The 17005-nt window shown below is 36.3% G+C and overlaps 1 protein-coding gene across 1 annotated transcript; it reads right to left on the reverse strand.

The window, feature by feature from the left end:
* Positions 1-884: 884 nt before the first annotated feature.
* TRMT44 (tRNA methyltransferase 44 homolog (S. cerevisiae)) lies at positions 885-15944 on the reverse strand (the record flags this gene model as incomplete). The annotated part of the gene is made up of 10 exons (XM_009078835.1): positions 885-1331; positions 2788-2904; positions 3783-4173; positions 5313-5496; positions 6171-6277; positions 9452-9523; positions 10927-11034; positions 13448-13516; positions 14746-14965; positions 15827-15944. Coding segments are annotated over 10 exons (1619 nt in total), but the record flags the coding sequence as incomplete, so codon positions are not given.
* Positions 15945-17005: the final 1061 nt, after the last annotated feature.

A 17005-nucleotide genomic window follows, 5' to 3' on the forward strand; every position in this document is an offset into this window, starting at 1 on the left:
CTGGAAACGAATCGAAACTCTGTTTTTTTTCTTTGCACCATCTGGAAGCAATCTCCATCTGGACTTAATTTTACAGGGGCCTCCTCCTCCTCAAACATAGCAGTATGTTTGCCACAATAAATAAGCATCTTGATGAACTCTTCTTACTCTGCATGTAGCCAAACAAATGCTAACTAAGGCAACATCATCACTTCATTACACACAAGTTCATATAATGTCATGGCTTTTCTCAGCTCTTGTCTTCTCAATAACTAAATGTTTTTCTGATTCTTACAACAGTAACTACACTATCAGCTGTGTTCCCTTACTGTGCTGCCCTGCTTCACAGGAGTTGCAGTTTACCTGGTTTACACTATTCTTTCCCCTAGTCCAATAAGCTTCACTGAACTACATCCAACTTGCCCCTTAGAATGTAATTTACCTGAGGTACCTTTCATCTTTTTTTTCTTTTGAAACATAGAAATTCTATACTGTCTGTAACAAAGCACTGATATGGGCTGAACTCAAGACATGATAATACAATTCTGCAGACCAGAGCCATGGAGAAAGGCTCAGAGCCCACCACAGCTCCTGTTAGAAGTAGGCCAGGTAACTGTACTCCATGGCATATTGGATAATGTGGTGTGTGATCCATGAACAAGGTACTGTTGCAATTATCAGGGTCATTGTGATCTAGCAAGTGCTGATTCTTCCAAGGTCAGAAGAGAAATGTAAAGGGAGAAGGGGGAGCATACAACTCGTCAGTCAGTTCTTTGCTCCCACCCTGTCAATAGGTATAGACCCTGCTGCTTCTGCAGGCAATGGACTGCAATCTGTTGCCTTGAAGACCTCTTGATCAGCCCTGCCCTACGTATACAAACACACGCCAAAGAAGCCATGACAAATTCAAAAGTATATATTTTACTATACTTTTTCCATGTTAATAAAAAAATAAAAATTTAGAAATACAGGAGAACTGGTACAGCAACTGCAAAATAAGATGCATAGGAATGGGGAATACCCCTCCATATTGTACAGCTCTTCATGCTCTAGGGAGTCCCAAAGTCAATCCTAGATTCAGTTATGTACACCAGCTTAAACGCAAGTGGCAACATTTTATTACTGTATATGTTTTTTCTTTTTAATTATCTGAGACTGCCTTAGCTCCTCAGTCCCATGAGCATATGGGCACGATTCAGAAGGCAAAGAACAACCATCAGGATGATGAATGAAAAACCAACAGAGACGTGTTTTAAATGCGTCAGCTGCAAGGCGTCGATTCACTTCAGGTTTAGTTTTACTCGATGGTTTCTCTTTTCTCCAGTCACGTATATGAACTCTCCCATTTAGAACTGAAATTTAAAAACAAACCAAAGTGCAGCAGTTAATAGACAGCCATGGGAATTATACTGGAAAAAAATTGCACAGTGACATTCTGCGAATAAAATATGTATTCTACAAATGGAACAACTCAGACAAAACCAGTTGAGCCATTTGTACAGAAATAGACATGCACAACAAACCAAGACATTATAGACACAGTATAAAGAAGAATTGATTTCCCTGAGAGATGTTTTACTCTGGGGCTGAATATTTAGAGGCAACTTTGCACCATCTTTGTAGAAGTTTTTTTGTTCACTTTAAATATAGCGGTTAGGGTCAGTTAGATTAAAATAATCTGAATTTAGATTGCAAGTCCAGACAAAAGAAGTTTTAACTTCAAGAACTGTAATTCTTCCTGTGTGCAAAAATTTATGACTTCACATTTAACATGTGACTATCAGCAAGAGTCTTCTACTGCTCTGACTACACAGTTCACTGACCCAAAACCACACTGCACCAAAGAGATTACAAGTCTAATCCTTTGTATGAATTTACAGTGAATTGTCATTGGTTAATAAAGATTCAGCACTTTGGTGGGGGTTTGTTGATTCATTTGCTCTGTTAGGACCATAAACTGCACACACACAAACACATTTGTGAACCTCTGTCAAATCCTTAAATGTGTAAAAAAAAACAGAATAAAAGGAAGTTAGCAAGAGAGGAAGAAAAAAACAGATGAAAAACAACAGTGAAAATGAAGAGGGAAGAATCTGCCACTTATCACAGAATTTAAGGGTTGGAATGGACTTTATAGATCACCTAGTCCCAACTCCCTGCCCCTGGGCAGGGACACCTCCTCACTAGATCAGGTTGCTCAAGGCTCATCCAGACTGGCTTTGAATACCACCAGGGTCGGGGCAGCCACTACATCCCTGGGCAACCTGTTCCAGTGTCTCACCACCCTTACAGTAAAAAACGTTTTTCTAATATCTAACCTAAACTTCCCCTCCTTCAATCTGAACCCATTTCTCCTTGTCCTATCATTGCAGTTCCCAACAGCTTCGATGTTGCCATATTCTATTTTCATATTCTGCTTCAACTGTACCTTCTGTATCACACACTTGTAGCTTGGAATAGTTAACCAATACCATTCTACATTCTGATAATTGCTATTCAAAAGGTAACAAGTCCAGTGAAAGCTGAATATCACACGTTCAAGGCTTGAATGAATTCATCCCTTCAGGCTTCCTTGTGATGCACAGATAGATCTGAACTCATATGAAGCCAATCAAGAAGTGGTTTCAGCCAAGCTTTAAAATTCCTCTCAACAGTTGAAGAAAAATGAGCTGATATAGTGCTATTTATGTTAAAGCATAATTTTTCCCTAGAAAAGCAGTCCTTTATTGGACAAGATGCCTGATAAAAAGAAACTGGCACAGATCAGTTACTCTAAGCCCCTTTTTTATGCATGTGTATATCCTTTACCTTCAAATACTTGATGACTGTTCTTGAGCAGTGTCTGCAAGCCGCCATACTCACTCTTTAGCCTTTTTAAAGTCTCCTTATTTAAGTGTTCTGCCACTTCTTTCAAGGAAAGGCTTTCTGCAATAAAAAATGATGTAGGTACAAAAATTTATACATAAAACACCTTAAGAAAATTTAACTTCTAGAATGTATGAATTATCTACCAGTACTGCAACAACTTTGCTCTTGCAATATCATGTATGATATATATTTTATATGTACATTGTCTGCAGAATAGCAGCTTTCACTCTACAGGACTCAAGTCAGAATTTCCACAGTAAGTAAAATCCACAGAATTTCCAATGTAGATTTGCCCTGCTTTTTTTACACTATCATGTAGCCTTCATTGCAATAAGCACTGTTTATAAGCATGTAGTTAGAAGAGAGACTGACTCAAAGAACTCCTGCAACACTAACATACAAGTTAAACTGCAGTAAGTAAATAAACAGAGGAAAACAGAAAAATGGTAGTAGTGAGGACTAACTGAATGCTTATAAAATTGACAGCAACTTCCCTTCTTTTTGTTCATAAGACTAAATTAAAACTTTGCAATCATGCCATAACTTGGCACTTCCAAGCACTTTTTCCACAATTCTCATGGAATTACAGCTAATTATGATGTGAATATTCAAAAACTTAATAGTCTCCCCAAACAGCTGTGGAGTGGTTTGTTTTGTTTTGGCAGATGGGGAGGAGTTATGCATTTAATTTGGTTTCTGTTAACAAAAATGGATTCTATAATAGTATTTACGTGTAAACCAGAAAAAAAATCCTCACATCAACTGCAAAATATTCTTCTATGTGCAATAAAACACAGCAGGAAAAAAGCACCTTTGGCTGCTGTTGTACTGTTCTTGGTACTTCCTAAAGTCTATTTCACTTACTAAATTTACAAACATTTAAACGTATTGGAAAAGACATAGCATAAGACAACACAAAGGAAACACAATCTCACCTCCCTGATTCCAGGTATTTGTGTTTCCACCTTGCATATCAGAACATGATTTTTGGGGGGTTGCATTTAACAGCAAGTTTGCCACACTGAGAACCACATCATCCACAAAATCCCGAGGGAGGGAGGCACAATTTCTGATTTGCTCTACTTTTTCTCTGGGTTGAAATCCAGGCATCCAAACTGTACCAGATGTCTCAGACTCATCTTCAGGAAGTTCTGGGCCTGCTTCTTCACACACACCATCACAGTGATCGTTATGATTAAATCCAACACTTCTGCCACACATGACCACAGCACAGGCCTGACGATTATTAATGAACTGTGTTATCTGCTTGTCAATCAGAGCATATTCTGTAGGTGGATAGGTCCTTTTTCTTCCAATAAGGCTTACCTATTTGAGTAGAAACAGATACAGCACTATTTACTGAGTCCTATACTTAGACACAGCCCCCAATCTCCACACTTATGCAGGATTCTAACTCTGCCTACAGAAGATACCAATATGAACTCATTGCTCATTAACATCTGAGGGTTTCTTAATTCTAGTTTTCAAATATTGGTGCCACAGAAGAAATCCAGTAAACAAATCATCCTCCATCATGTTACAAAATCACAGAGCAAAAATATGGTTCCTGACCCTCAGATTATTTACAAAGTTAAAGTTGGACAGCTCTTCCTACTCTGAAGACATTTCATGAGACATGAAAACCAGCAAAATCAAGTACAAATAACCAAGACAGTCAGCTATAAAAATTAAGGCAAAAAAATTATTTTTTTTAAAGTTTTCCATCCTGTATAGTTGTAATCAGGTGGGGGTTGGTCTCTTCTCCCAGGCAACCAGCAGAAGGACAAGAGGACACAGACTCAAGCTCTGCCAGGGGAGGTTTAGGTTAGATATTAGGAAGAGATTTTTTACAAAGAGAGTAATTAGACATTGGAATGTGCTGCCCAGGGAGGTGGTGGATTCACCATCCCTGGCCTGGAGGTTGATGAGACTGGATGTGGTACCTAGTGCCATGATCTAGTAAAAACAGTAGGGTCGGACTTGATGATCTTTGAGGTCTTTTCCAACCTGGCTGATTCTATGATAAGAAAAAATCATGAAACCTTCCATTCTTTCTTGCCTTTAGGATTGTACCTACAACATCAAGAGTAGAATACCCAGGAAAACAATGAGCATTTTTAGTCTCTCTTCAGAGTTTTTTGTACTAGTGCCATGATCTAGTAAAAACAGTAGGGTCGGACTTGATGATCTTTGAGGTCTTTTCCAACCTGGCTGATTCTATGATAAGAAAAAATCATGAAACCTTCCATTCTTTCTTGCCTTTAGGATTGTACCTACAACATCAAGAGTAGAATACCCAGGAAAACAATGAGCATTTTTAGTCTCTCTTCAGAGTTTTTTGTATCAAGTAATGCAGCTGACCACAGTCTGATCTTACAGCAATAACAATGAACAAACATTCATATGCTTCAAACAGCCAGCAGCTTAAAAGAAAAAGACAAAAGCCCTACGCAGTCCAAAGTTACCCTTTTTGTTGATGGAATTCTAAGGCAATCTTCTTCCACGTGGAAGCCACAGACAAATCCCACTTGGGCAACAAAATCAAGGTATTCCCTGTACTGAGTCTTCTTGCTTTGTCTTCGGCGGTATTTTCCACAGAAATCAAAGAAGCAACATGGCAGCACAAAGTAGCAACATGAATAGGAGGATCTACAAGAAGCACAACAAATTGCTGAATAGTAAGTTATTTCAGAAAACACAAAAAATTAACAAATAATCTACTAGATACAATCAAGAATGGAAATTTTTGTTAAGTGACAGAGCTTCATGCAATAATACTTATAATTTCTTCTTTCAGTAGATCTATCAGTTTAATCAAAAATTACTATTTCACAAAGTCTCTGCTATATCAAATCACTGTACCAATTTAGTTTGCAGAACTACATCTCTACAAAATGAACTACTCTTGCTGGTTGTAAAAAGCACAACAGTTCAAGGAAAGGCAGAACCAACAGCTTTTTTTTCTTTTCACATAAAAAACCTCCAACAAACAACAACAACAACAAAACAAGCAACAGATTCACAGATAAAGAATAAAAACCAGTTTTGGTTTTTGAACTTCAAAAGCAAAATGCTTCACTAAATTCTATGTATGAGAAAGTAAATCCTGAATCTGTGCTTCTCCACAGGAAGAGAAACACTGTAAAAACAATCAACTGGCATAAAAAGCAGTAAGTCATGCAAGGACAACAAGTGTGGCAGCAAAAGTGAGTTTCTACCAAGCTCACATAGGTAAATATGGGGGAGTTTGTTTGTTTTCTTTTCCTTGTTTGTTGTGGGGATTTTTAATTCCTTCCCTCCCACTCCCCTCCCTTGGCAAATACCTAGCAGCAATTACAGGTATCCATGGTGTTAACTCATCTGAATGGTTTCCTATGAGCCAGTCAGTATCTGGAAAGAGATGACTGTCACCTGGCATGATTGTAGATTCCTAAAAAAACCAAACAATGCATTAAGTGAATTTTATTACAGGATTCTTCAAAGCATTTTATTTGCTAGTAAAACACTAAGCAACAATATAAAATAATACCAGCTGACAAATACAAGGTGAGTGTACACAGACACCATCGTTTTCCTAGACATGCGCTTTGGCCAAGTAGTCATTTTTTACACCTACAGAGAAGTAATTTGGCAACAAATGCCCACGAGATATTGGTGAGACAAGCAGTGGAATAATAACTCTGATTAAGATATCTGGCACCATAAACATCAATAAACAAATACCATACACTGGATTATGATTTCTTGCTAATCTCCTTTTGTCACATGTGTGTCTGGACTCAATTTTACAAAAAGTCATTTAATTTGCTATGCCTTACAGTCCTTAGGACTCGTACAGCAATTAATGAGAACACAGCTTCACTGTTACCTTCTTTTTCAAAGATGCTTCCCAAATCAAATCCTAACATACAAAATACCACTCTTCAGAGATATAATAAAACTAACCAAGCCTAACACTTTCTCTTCTTGTCTATGTTGCCTTCCTTCCTCTCCCAAGTAGTGTCAAGACTACTTTATGATACATGCAAAACCAGGAGCAAAACCAGGAAACAATAGGTTAGGGGTTACCTTCTTTTTCAAAGATGCTTCCCAAATCAAATCCTAACATACAAAATACCACTCTTCAGAGATATAATAAAACTAACCAAGCCTAACACTTTCTCTTCTTGTCTATGTTGCCTTCCTTCCTCTCCCAAGTAGTGTCAAGACTACTTTATGATACATGCAAAACCAGGAGCAAAACCAGGAAACAATAGGTTAGGGTAGGGAAAAGAATAGTATTTTGCCTCATGGAAATTCAAGATATATGAATTGAGAAGACAACAGTAAAGAAAGTCTTCCCACAACAATACTGACTCACAGAATAGTCTCAAGCATATCCTATCCCACAATTCTTAAAAAACACCCACCAGAAAACCCCACAAACAAAAACTAACAAAAAACAAACCCCAAACAAAACAAACAGGATGAATTCTTCATACAGGTTACATGTTAAAAGTTCTAGAGTGCCCTTAATGTCTGTGCCTCATGCACATGAGTTTTCTCATCTTGAATTAAGTTCAAGCAAAGGAAGTATTTAAAGACCAAAAAAACATGGAAGTACATACTCTTCCTTGCAAATGTGTATGAATGTCAACATAATTACTGGGTAGATTTGAAAAAAGTTTTAGACTTGAATTTTCATAGACCCTTCAGAAAAGTTCTGAAAATTATGCCCATACTTTCTTTCTATATAGAAAATACAAGCTTATGAGCTTAAAATTCACGTGGATATGCAAAGCAGAATCTGTATAGGAATGTAAAAAAAAACCCAAACTTACACTACTTATTAGGGAATTTCAAAAAGTTCAGACTATTTCAGTAACAATTCCAATTCCCCTTTCAGGATTACTGGCCACTTTAAATACTACATTTTTTAGGTATGCATATAAATTTCAAGACAATGCATGTAAAAATTTTCTTTTTCACAGGTTACCAGAAGTTAAACCAAGTCTTTGGTAACTGTTTTCTTAAGGTTGATTAAACAAGATACTTGTACTTTAAGTTTTGATCTTTCAATTTAGGCACAGCATGAATTATCAGTGCCACACTCCACATTTTGACAGTCACCCATAACCAGATTTGTATTCAGCATGCCTGACAGCAGTTTGGTGATACAGAGTGCCACCTGTTACATTTGTTTACACTGTTAGCATTGCACTGAATGTCACAGATGGCAACGTGATACAGAGTGCCACCTGTTAAATTTGTTTACACTGTTCGCATTGCACTGAATGTCACAGATGGCAACACTCCTCCTGTAACTCAAGCCTGAAGTAAAGATCAAAACAAAATTAGCTCCAATGGTAACAACAGCATGAGCAGGTGCTGTCTCCTGCTGTGGCTCCAAAGGCTACAGGAGCCTTGCAAAATAATTTCACCCTTCCCATTCATTAGGTAACTCCTTCCAGTATAAACCAGTACTTTCCTTATATGTATATTTTGGATACTTTTATTGTTTCTGTCTGGGCAGAAAACAGAATAGGTAACACAAAGGAAAAGAGAAGATGCTGTTCAGCATGATCAAATGTGACTTAATATAGTACAACAGGAATGAAGGAGTACCACAGCCTTATGTTTTGGGTTGTTTCTTGAAGCTTTTCAGTAAGATCTGCTTGCAGACTGCAGCAAAGGAACCTGGCAGCTATGGCAATCTGTACCCAAAATGGTAGGGTGGCAAAGAGAAGGCTGCACAAGGCTGTGAAAGCTTCACCTCCCATCTGTGAAAATTGCTGCTCTTTTGTTGATTTAATGTGAGTTGTTACAATCCAAAGATACACTGAATTATCTTTAATCGAAACTGCTACAGAATATCTACAGGCTAAAAATTATTTTGCTATATTGGAAGCTGACAAATTTTGAGATACATTTTAGAGTCTAAAGAAAACAGGAACACCTCATTTCCAAAGGGCAACTGTTCATTAGCACCACAGTTTAACAACTATCAGATCAAGAATGCCTGGAGTCAAAGTGAAAGTTCCTGTGCTCAAATTGTTCCTGTTCTCATAAAAATGCTAATATGGAATTTGAAATGCAATCTATCTTTCAGACACATTTTCCTTTTCAATTTTTGAAGGCTATTATTGCAATTATTTAGATTGGCTCCTTTGAGGTTCAACAACAATTTTGTCCCCAAAACACCACATAGCATTAGAAGGTCAGAATCTCCTTCAAAAAAATATAACTCACAACTTTGGATATTATCTCTTATGAGCTACAGTGGTGCAAACAAAGCTGCTTAATATTGCTCTTCCAGTAAAATCAAAGCTTGTTTCATGGTGTGCATATCTGTGCATGCAGCAAGAAACCATGCTAGTCTTCTTGGCTGAAAACTAAGTTGCAAATATGCAAGGGTATGATATAGTACTGCTCTCATAATTCCCTTTACAACTTACTTTACACACCATCAGGGTATGTGGGTGGCATCACACCAAAACCATGGAACACTTTGGGCAACTGTCTATAACCCAGAAAGCTTAGTTATATTTCCATCAATAAAACCTAAAGCAATGAACAAATGAATAAATTTACAGATCAGTAAGACTGACATACATTTGCATAATACCTCTAAATGAGTTTCTGGTCCATACATGTCCCATATTTTTCTTCTCCTCACATCAATTCCTCTACCTGAATGCTGAAATATTTGAACAATAAAAAGTGTCATTTTAAGTATTACTTTTAGCAGAAATTGTCAAACAGGCTCAATAAATGTACATATTTACATTGATTATTGCATTCACGCTAAAATTTAGACACAATGAAACAGCTTCACCATTTCAGGCTGAATACTTTCAATCCCTTCTTTCCCTTCGAAATACAAAGGGAATTACTCAGAAACTTTAGCAATGTATCTCAAAATTTTATCTAGGCACACCTATCAAGACTGCTCTTGAAAATCTGGAACTCTACAAATGTAAAAAAAGAGATATTGGTTCTTGTTTCTTTGTTTTTTAAAAGATCATATTTCATAAGGTGAGTACTACTGTTGCACCCACAGATCTCAGAATGCTACTCTAAGCAGTCCTTAGTGGGGAACCACCTTTCAAGTATTTAAGTCCAAACACATTTTTCACCTGTGTGAATTGAAGGGAAGAAGACATAGACCACAAACTAAAGCAAGAAATGAAGAACGTGTAGGTATCTGAACTTTAAGAACCTTGTGCAGAACTAACCAAAACCAATTGCTAAAAAAGTCTCACAAAACTCTCACATAAGATTTTTTTGACAGTCAGTGTTTTTCAGCACTCCAGCAGTGATGACCTAATGATGAATGAGAAGAAATGTCTACAGAGAAAACAGCATCTTGTATTAGAAATCTTTCTGGCCACACAAGAATAGAAAGCCTGTGTTAGGACAATTTGGGACATTTTTTCCCCCATCAGTGACATCTATTGATCTAATAGGAGACATTCATTTCCTCTACAAATTTTACCATGTTCTCCCAAAAGTGGAAAATGCAATTTTCTGAAACAGACAGACCCAACTTCACTGGGTTTTGCTTAGTCTCACTGAGCTTTTTTTGATGTTGTTTCAGAAATTGTGCCTCAAGAAACTGAATTATGCTGTTGTCACATTTTCACTCCCAAAAGCACAGTATGTTGTTAAGCATTTTCAATGAACTAATCTCAGGATTGTTTTTAAAGATATAGAAAAACATTTTCAGGACATCACAAGCAGAATTCAATTTGGATAAAAATAAGTTAATGAAAATCATACTGTGAGAGAGAATTTCTGTGTCAAGGTTCCTCATTGCTTTTTCTTTGTCTACAGCATAACTAGATTACACCATTGCTTTTTCTTCTCCCTCTTAGTTTCTTACCTCAGAAAAATAGACTTGAATTGAAATGAAATGCACTAATGAAAACTGATACATAAATGAAAGGTTTCTAAAGCTCTGATAGGATTTTCTCTGGGAAGCTAGAGTGAAAAAATTCTATTTTAACAACATGAATTAACTAAATTTTGGCTATTTGCATGCTAGATAGAAGGACAGCTAATCTCTAGTTTTAATTATTATATTAAAAGCACTCTATTTACCCCTTCATTGTTTAGAATATGAACCAGTAAACCATTTCCACATCCAAGATCTACAAATGACTGTTTCTTGGTCAACCCTTTTTCCTTTCTCTCTTCTTCCCAAAGAATCTAAGACAAGAAAAGAAAACATTTTAGCTTATGCTCTCAAGTTTCCCTGTAAGAAAGCAGCAAAGGTTATTGGAAATGAAAGGAGCAAGCTGGGAAAGAATGCAGGTGTGACAGAAAACATTCACCATACTCACAGACAAATAACTTTAGAGGAGGAAAAAATACAAAACAAACCAAAAAACCATGAAAACTATTTATGCAGAGAGGCAGAAGTTATGATGTTATAAAACATCAACATTTTCTAAGTACTAAGCACATCCTTCACTCCCCTCTGAGTCACTTGGAAGTTGAAATTAATCAGGGCTATAAAATTTTGGGCTTGAATGAACATAAATGTAAAATAAAAGGTGCAAAACAAAGGCTGAAAGATATGAACAGAGGAAAGCAAAATAAGCAGCAAGTAAACTTCAACAGTGACTCTGCAAGTAACCTCATGGAAGCATTTATATCCACTGTATGGAACAAAGAAAGAATTGGTGGCAGAACTGAAAATAAAACCCACAATGTCCTCTGTAATTAGTTTTTGATACATTAGTACATGCAACATCACTTTCCACTGAACAAAGCAACAGTGTTATCTCTGTAATCAGTTTTTGACACATTAGTACATGCAACATCCCTTTCCACTGAACAAAGCAACAGTGTTACCCAGCACATTAGCTGTCCCAAATTCTACATCAGCTAAAGGGACCCCAAAGATTTTAGACAAGTTCTACTCCTTACTCTGTACATAAGTACTTACTTTTACACAGATACATAATTCATAATTAACAACTGGATATTTATCTGGATTTCGCTCGGATTAACCTAACACTGTCAAACTCTTTCCTTCAATGAGAAGTTACAGAGAACACATTCAATGAACACTGCACTCTTATGTTTCATGATGACTAACAAAACCCCTCAAGAATATTTAACCATGAATATTAATACTTTGAACATTGTTACTTGTCCATTTGTCAGTTTTGCTAGTGGGAAAAAAGTTGCAGATAATCAATGGAGATTATCAGGCTGTGTTTATGTTTTTAAATTTACCAATCAATACACTTGGGCACTCTAGGCAATATCCCAGAAATCCCTAATCATGTCCTACACAGATCACACCTATCCTACAGCCCCTATTGAGTTTCTCACAATACAAACTGAGCAGCTACTTCTTTGGGCATGTCCCTAGGCAGTAGGTGACCTTAGTATGATTGCATTGTAAAATGAGGTTACACATAGATGCCACAAATCCGTAAAATAATAACCCAGGACCTACCTTCTCCTAACCACCTGTTTAATGTACTCCCTAAATAATGAGTTATTATATACCATCATATAGATACCTGAACGTTTTGCAGGGAGGTTAGCTTCTTAATACCATCGTTTAAGCTTTTATTTTTGTAAGCCAGATATTGGATGACTTTAATAACTTCTTGAAAACTCATGCTATGTCAGCTAACAGACATTATCACTGTACACTAACATTCACATGCATAAAAATTCTGTCAGTACAGATTTTTCTTGTGGTTACAACTAAATTCCTAATTTTCAACACCTAATATTATTACAGGCGTAAAAATGTTAAAGATGAGTATATTATATAGCTCTTTCCACAAGCCAGTATCAGAGACCATCTAGTCTAGCTGTCTGCCCATGTCATCATCATCATTTCTCTGAGGCAAAAAGTTCTGCCACACCAACATGACAATCAAGATTTTGAGAGTAGCACAGGCCATTCAAGCTCCTTCAGACAATCTTAAAAATCTTCATGGGAAAAGAAACTGAGGGTCTAAGGTTAAACAGTCGATTATCAAATTCATCCTTGATGAGTCCTGTAAATGAGCCAACTTACTTACAAATACTGATTTAGATAAGATGCCAGAAATATAGTTCAAGGTAGAGAGCTTTTACTATAGGCAGTGAAAAATACTTGTGTGCATACACAGTGACACATTGTGATGCTTTTTAAAAACCTGAAGTTTCTAGTGACTGCAGGTTGCAGAGTTTTCATCAAATCTTAAGTAGGTAGGTGCCTTAGAAAACTGCACCAAGCATTTATCTGCATTCTACAGTTGGTCTTACTGCATGTGGAGATGGGATTTGAGCTGAAATTTTATCAGGGAAAGGCATAGCAGTGAAAAAACTTTGGCATAAAATTAACAAGGGATAGAAATATGTATAAGACAATTGTTCCTGATCTCCAATTGGTCCATCTAACCACTTCCACATCAGTGCTTTTTGCTTTATTACTTAGAAACAAATACATATTGTCTCTGTAGATCATAAATTTCTCCATGACAGAAGACTGCAAATCTTCATCATATCTTCACAAAATTCTTGTTTCACTCTAAACTGATTTTCTTTAAAGAGGTTCTACTACCAGGAAATAGAAACTTGTAGAATATTATTAGGCAAAGCAGTTCCCTACCAGCAAGTAAGTGGCAATGGCAACATCTTCATAAACGAATTTTTCAGGATCTGTCACTTCAGGCCACACCTTCAGGAAACAAAAAGAGAGAAAATTTATTTTCTGCATCATCTGAAATAACTTCAAGAAATGCTCAGTTGGAGCAATTTGGATACTCAGTCACTTCAATAGGTTTCTGCACTTCACAAATATTGTATTTAACCTCATTAAAAATACACACAGAGAATGCAAATAAAAACTGTTTGATTTTGTGAGTTACACCAAAAAAAGCGATGGCATAAAGAAGGTCTGCTCTCATCCAAACAATAAAGTTTCCAAGAGTATTATGGCTCCATATGTGCAGGTCACAAGTAAACTGTTGCATCTGTTCTGTAATAGACAATGTATCTTTTGCTTAACTCTTACAGAAGAAAAATGTTTGTATTACTCCTGTGCAACACTGATAACATAAACATTCATAACTTTCTTTTCTGAAGGTAACAGACATAGAATCATCCTGACATAACAGAACACAAAGAATCAAAATCTGCCCTATTTTGTAAATGAGGAATTCAAATAAAGACTAAAATGCTCAACACTGTATTAATTCTACTGCAGAGCTAAAGACTGAACTACTGCCTTGCTCAAAAGTTCAATTCACCTCTCATACAGATCTTTCTGCTACACAGAAATATCAACAGTAAAACCTTTCAACATTTTCACAATATGTTTTACAAAAGCATTTACCAAGTTTTTTGCTTGCAGCTACAGTCTAGTTTATAAGAACACATACAATACTTTAGGTGATCTCTGTCACTATTCAGGTGCCACAGGATAAAAAAAAATAAATTACAACACTGCTCCTCTAACTCGAACACATATTAGGATAGCATCCAAATTTCAGAAGAGGAATGGGAAATTTAACCTTCTTGCTAACCAATGCTGTTTCCAGAGCCTTGTTTTGGAGAAGGAGGTGCTTCATTTGTGCCTTCTACCGTGGATGACTTAGTATTTATTCCACTAACCTACTGCTTATTTTTTATCACAAGGGACACATTCAGGAAAAAGCCTAACTCCTCCAAATATTTGTTGTGAACTTGGCTTCAAATCCCTTTTATCCAGTTCAATTCTCCCAAGTACTAAATTCTTTTTTTCTCCATATGCACCAAAAAACCCCACCCCATAACATGAAACCAGAAAACATACATTTCAATGTATTAAAAAAAAATAAATAATTTAGTGACAGAAGCAGCTTCACTATACCAACCACGAAAAAAGATATGAAAGCATATTATTACTGGTTTTATTGCTAAAGTTACCTTTACCATCTCTTTGTATTTTTCTTTGAGGTCTTGATAAAGCTTGCTGTATTTTGCTATAGAAATGAGCGAGAGTGTACTTTTAAACTCACTAAGCTTTTGCTCCACGGACCATTTAGCCAGTTTGGGCAAAAGTTCATTTCCAAGCCATGCAAGTTTGGGGTATGCAATTCCATCTGCAAACCAATCTTCTGGAAATGGAGCTACAAGAGACACAGACCTTTAAAAAAACAAAACACAAGAGTTTTGTATAAATACAGTATATTTCATTATTTTGGCTAACTCAGAGAAAGGAAGAAAACAATGATTAAGTGGCAAAATTCAGCAGACCAAACAGATATAAAACTAGACTGGAAAATAAAGAAATATGCAATATACAAAACCAAAAGGAAAATCAAACAGTGAAGTTACTGAACAATGGAATAGTCTTCCCTGAATTTTGTTACCTCATTATCTCTCTGTTCAACTCTGTACATGAGATTCCATGCTGCATTTGACACAATGACTGAAGACCCACATATGACAAACAACCTAATTCAGCAAGATATCTGAACACCAAGTAGCAGAAGTTAACTTATGACGTTCATGAAAACAACAGGAAATTTTAAGAGGAAAATATATCCATTGGCACAATTCATTATTTCATTATCTCTATTCAGAGTGCATTGGAGCTATGTCCTCAGATACTCAGGACCAAGTTGCAATGGTCTACATTTCAGTAACTGAAGCTCAGCAGGTTCACAGCAACTCCTATTTGTCTCAAACTTACTAACACCCACAGAACCTGATGTTTTTCAGAGGCATAGGTACTTCTCTATGATCAGAATATGTCTATTTTTTCTAGACCACACACAGGTACAGTCAATGTATACATTCAAAGCTAAAACAGATTTGTTTTATATTATTCTAGGTGTTGTAGAGGTTTCTTTTTACAGAACACTATGCACTCCGATCACACTACTACTGTCATTCACCAACCAAGCAGGAAATTATACAAACCAAATTGCCTGTGTACCAATACTAAACCACTGTGTGACCCTTGCAATAACTGTTTGCTTCCTCTCTCACTCTCAGCACGTACCATTCCTCATCTTTTAGGTGTTTAAGTTGAATTTGATAAATATTGCCCTTTTTGATCAGGCATCTTCCTTCACTGTCTTCCTCCAAAGGCAGAAAGGTCACAGTTCCATTGTAAACATCTGAAAATATATGTAAACAGTGGTATGTTATTCCATATTGCAAAGCATCCTAGTTAGCACCAAAATAGACTTTTCTCCTTATTACATTAAGTACAAACCAGTGAAGCTAGATCCAAGACAACACAGGAGAAACCACAATGCTAAAAATAAATCTGTTTCTCAGTGTGCCTGACATCTGGAACTACTGGATGGTTTGAATACTCAACATTTAGCATTCTATTGTATGCTGCTTTCAAAACACCTAAGGTTGTCTGGTAAGGGTATTCATTTTATTTAAAGCAAACCATTTTAATAAAGTAAAAGCTAAACAACGAGTTTTTTCTAGCACAAAACTGCTGCTTTACCATATCCCATAGTAAATTCAGAGCTCTGGGAAACACATTACAAATTAACAGAGACTTACATATCACCCCAGTATTAGACAACCAGTCACTGCAATATTGCAAAGTAATCAGTAATATTATTAGTACCGATAAATTTTGACATGTTCAAACACAGGATCTATTGTAATAGATCATATAGTATCAATCATGCACAAACCATAATTACCTCCTACACAAGTGAAAACAGAGAGGGGGAGAGAGTGTGCTCTTGAAACAACTTACAAATAAAAAGGCAGGCAACTGCAGCCAAATATATTACTGTTTATTCCCTATAGCCTTCCTATAAAGTGACTCTAAAAACACTTACTGTATTCCTTATGGCACATGGTATGTATGCATTATTACTTTGTAAACTGGTTGCAAAAATCCTTTTAGCTATTTACCCAGGGCAATTTCTTCAGAATAACTTACCAAATTCTCAGTTTTGAAAGTGGTTTTTCAACTACGATCAAAACAAACATTCTGAAACTACAAATCCTATATTGGCTACATCATCAATTTTCAATGGAGTCCAAAACTTTCAGAGTGAGACAGGAAAGTATAATTAGTAATAGAGCAAAGATTAAGTCTTACTATCTTGTCCAACCCTCAGAAATCCCATCTCTTACACTTTAATTTAAAGATATTAATTTAAAAAAATAAATCTCCTAGGCTTTTTCTTACAGGTAGGGTCTCTAG

This window comes from Acanthisitta chloris, unplaced genomic scaffold, assembly GCF_000695815.1.
Source record: "Acanthisitta chloris isolate BGI_N310 unplaced genomic scaffold, ASM69581v1 scaffold8967, whole genome shotgun sequence".
Classification (NCBI taxonomy): Eukaryota; Metazoa; Chordata; class Aves; order Passeriformes; family Acanthisittidae; genus Acanthisitta; species Acanthisitta chloris.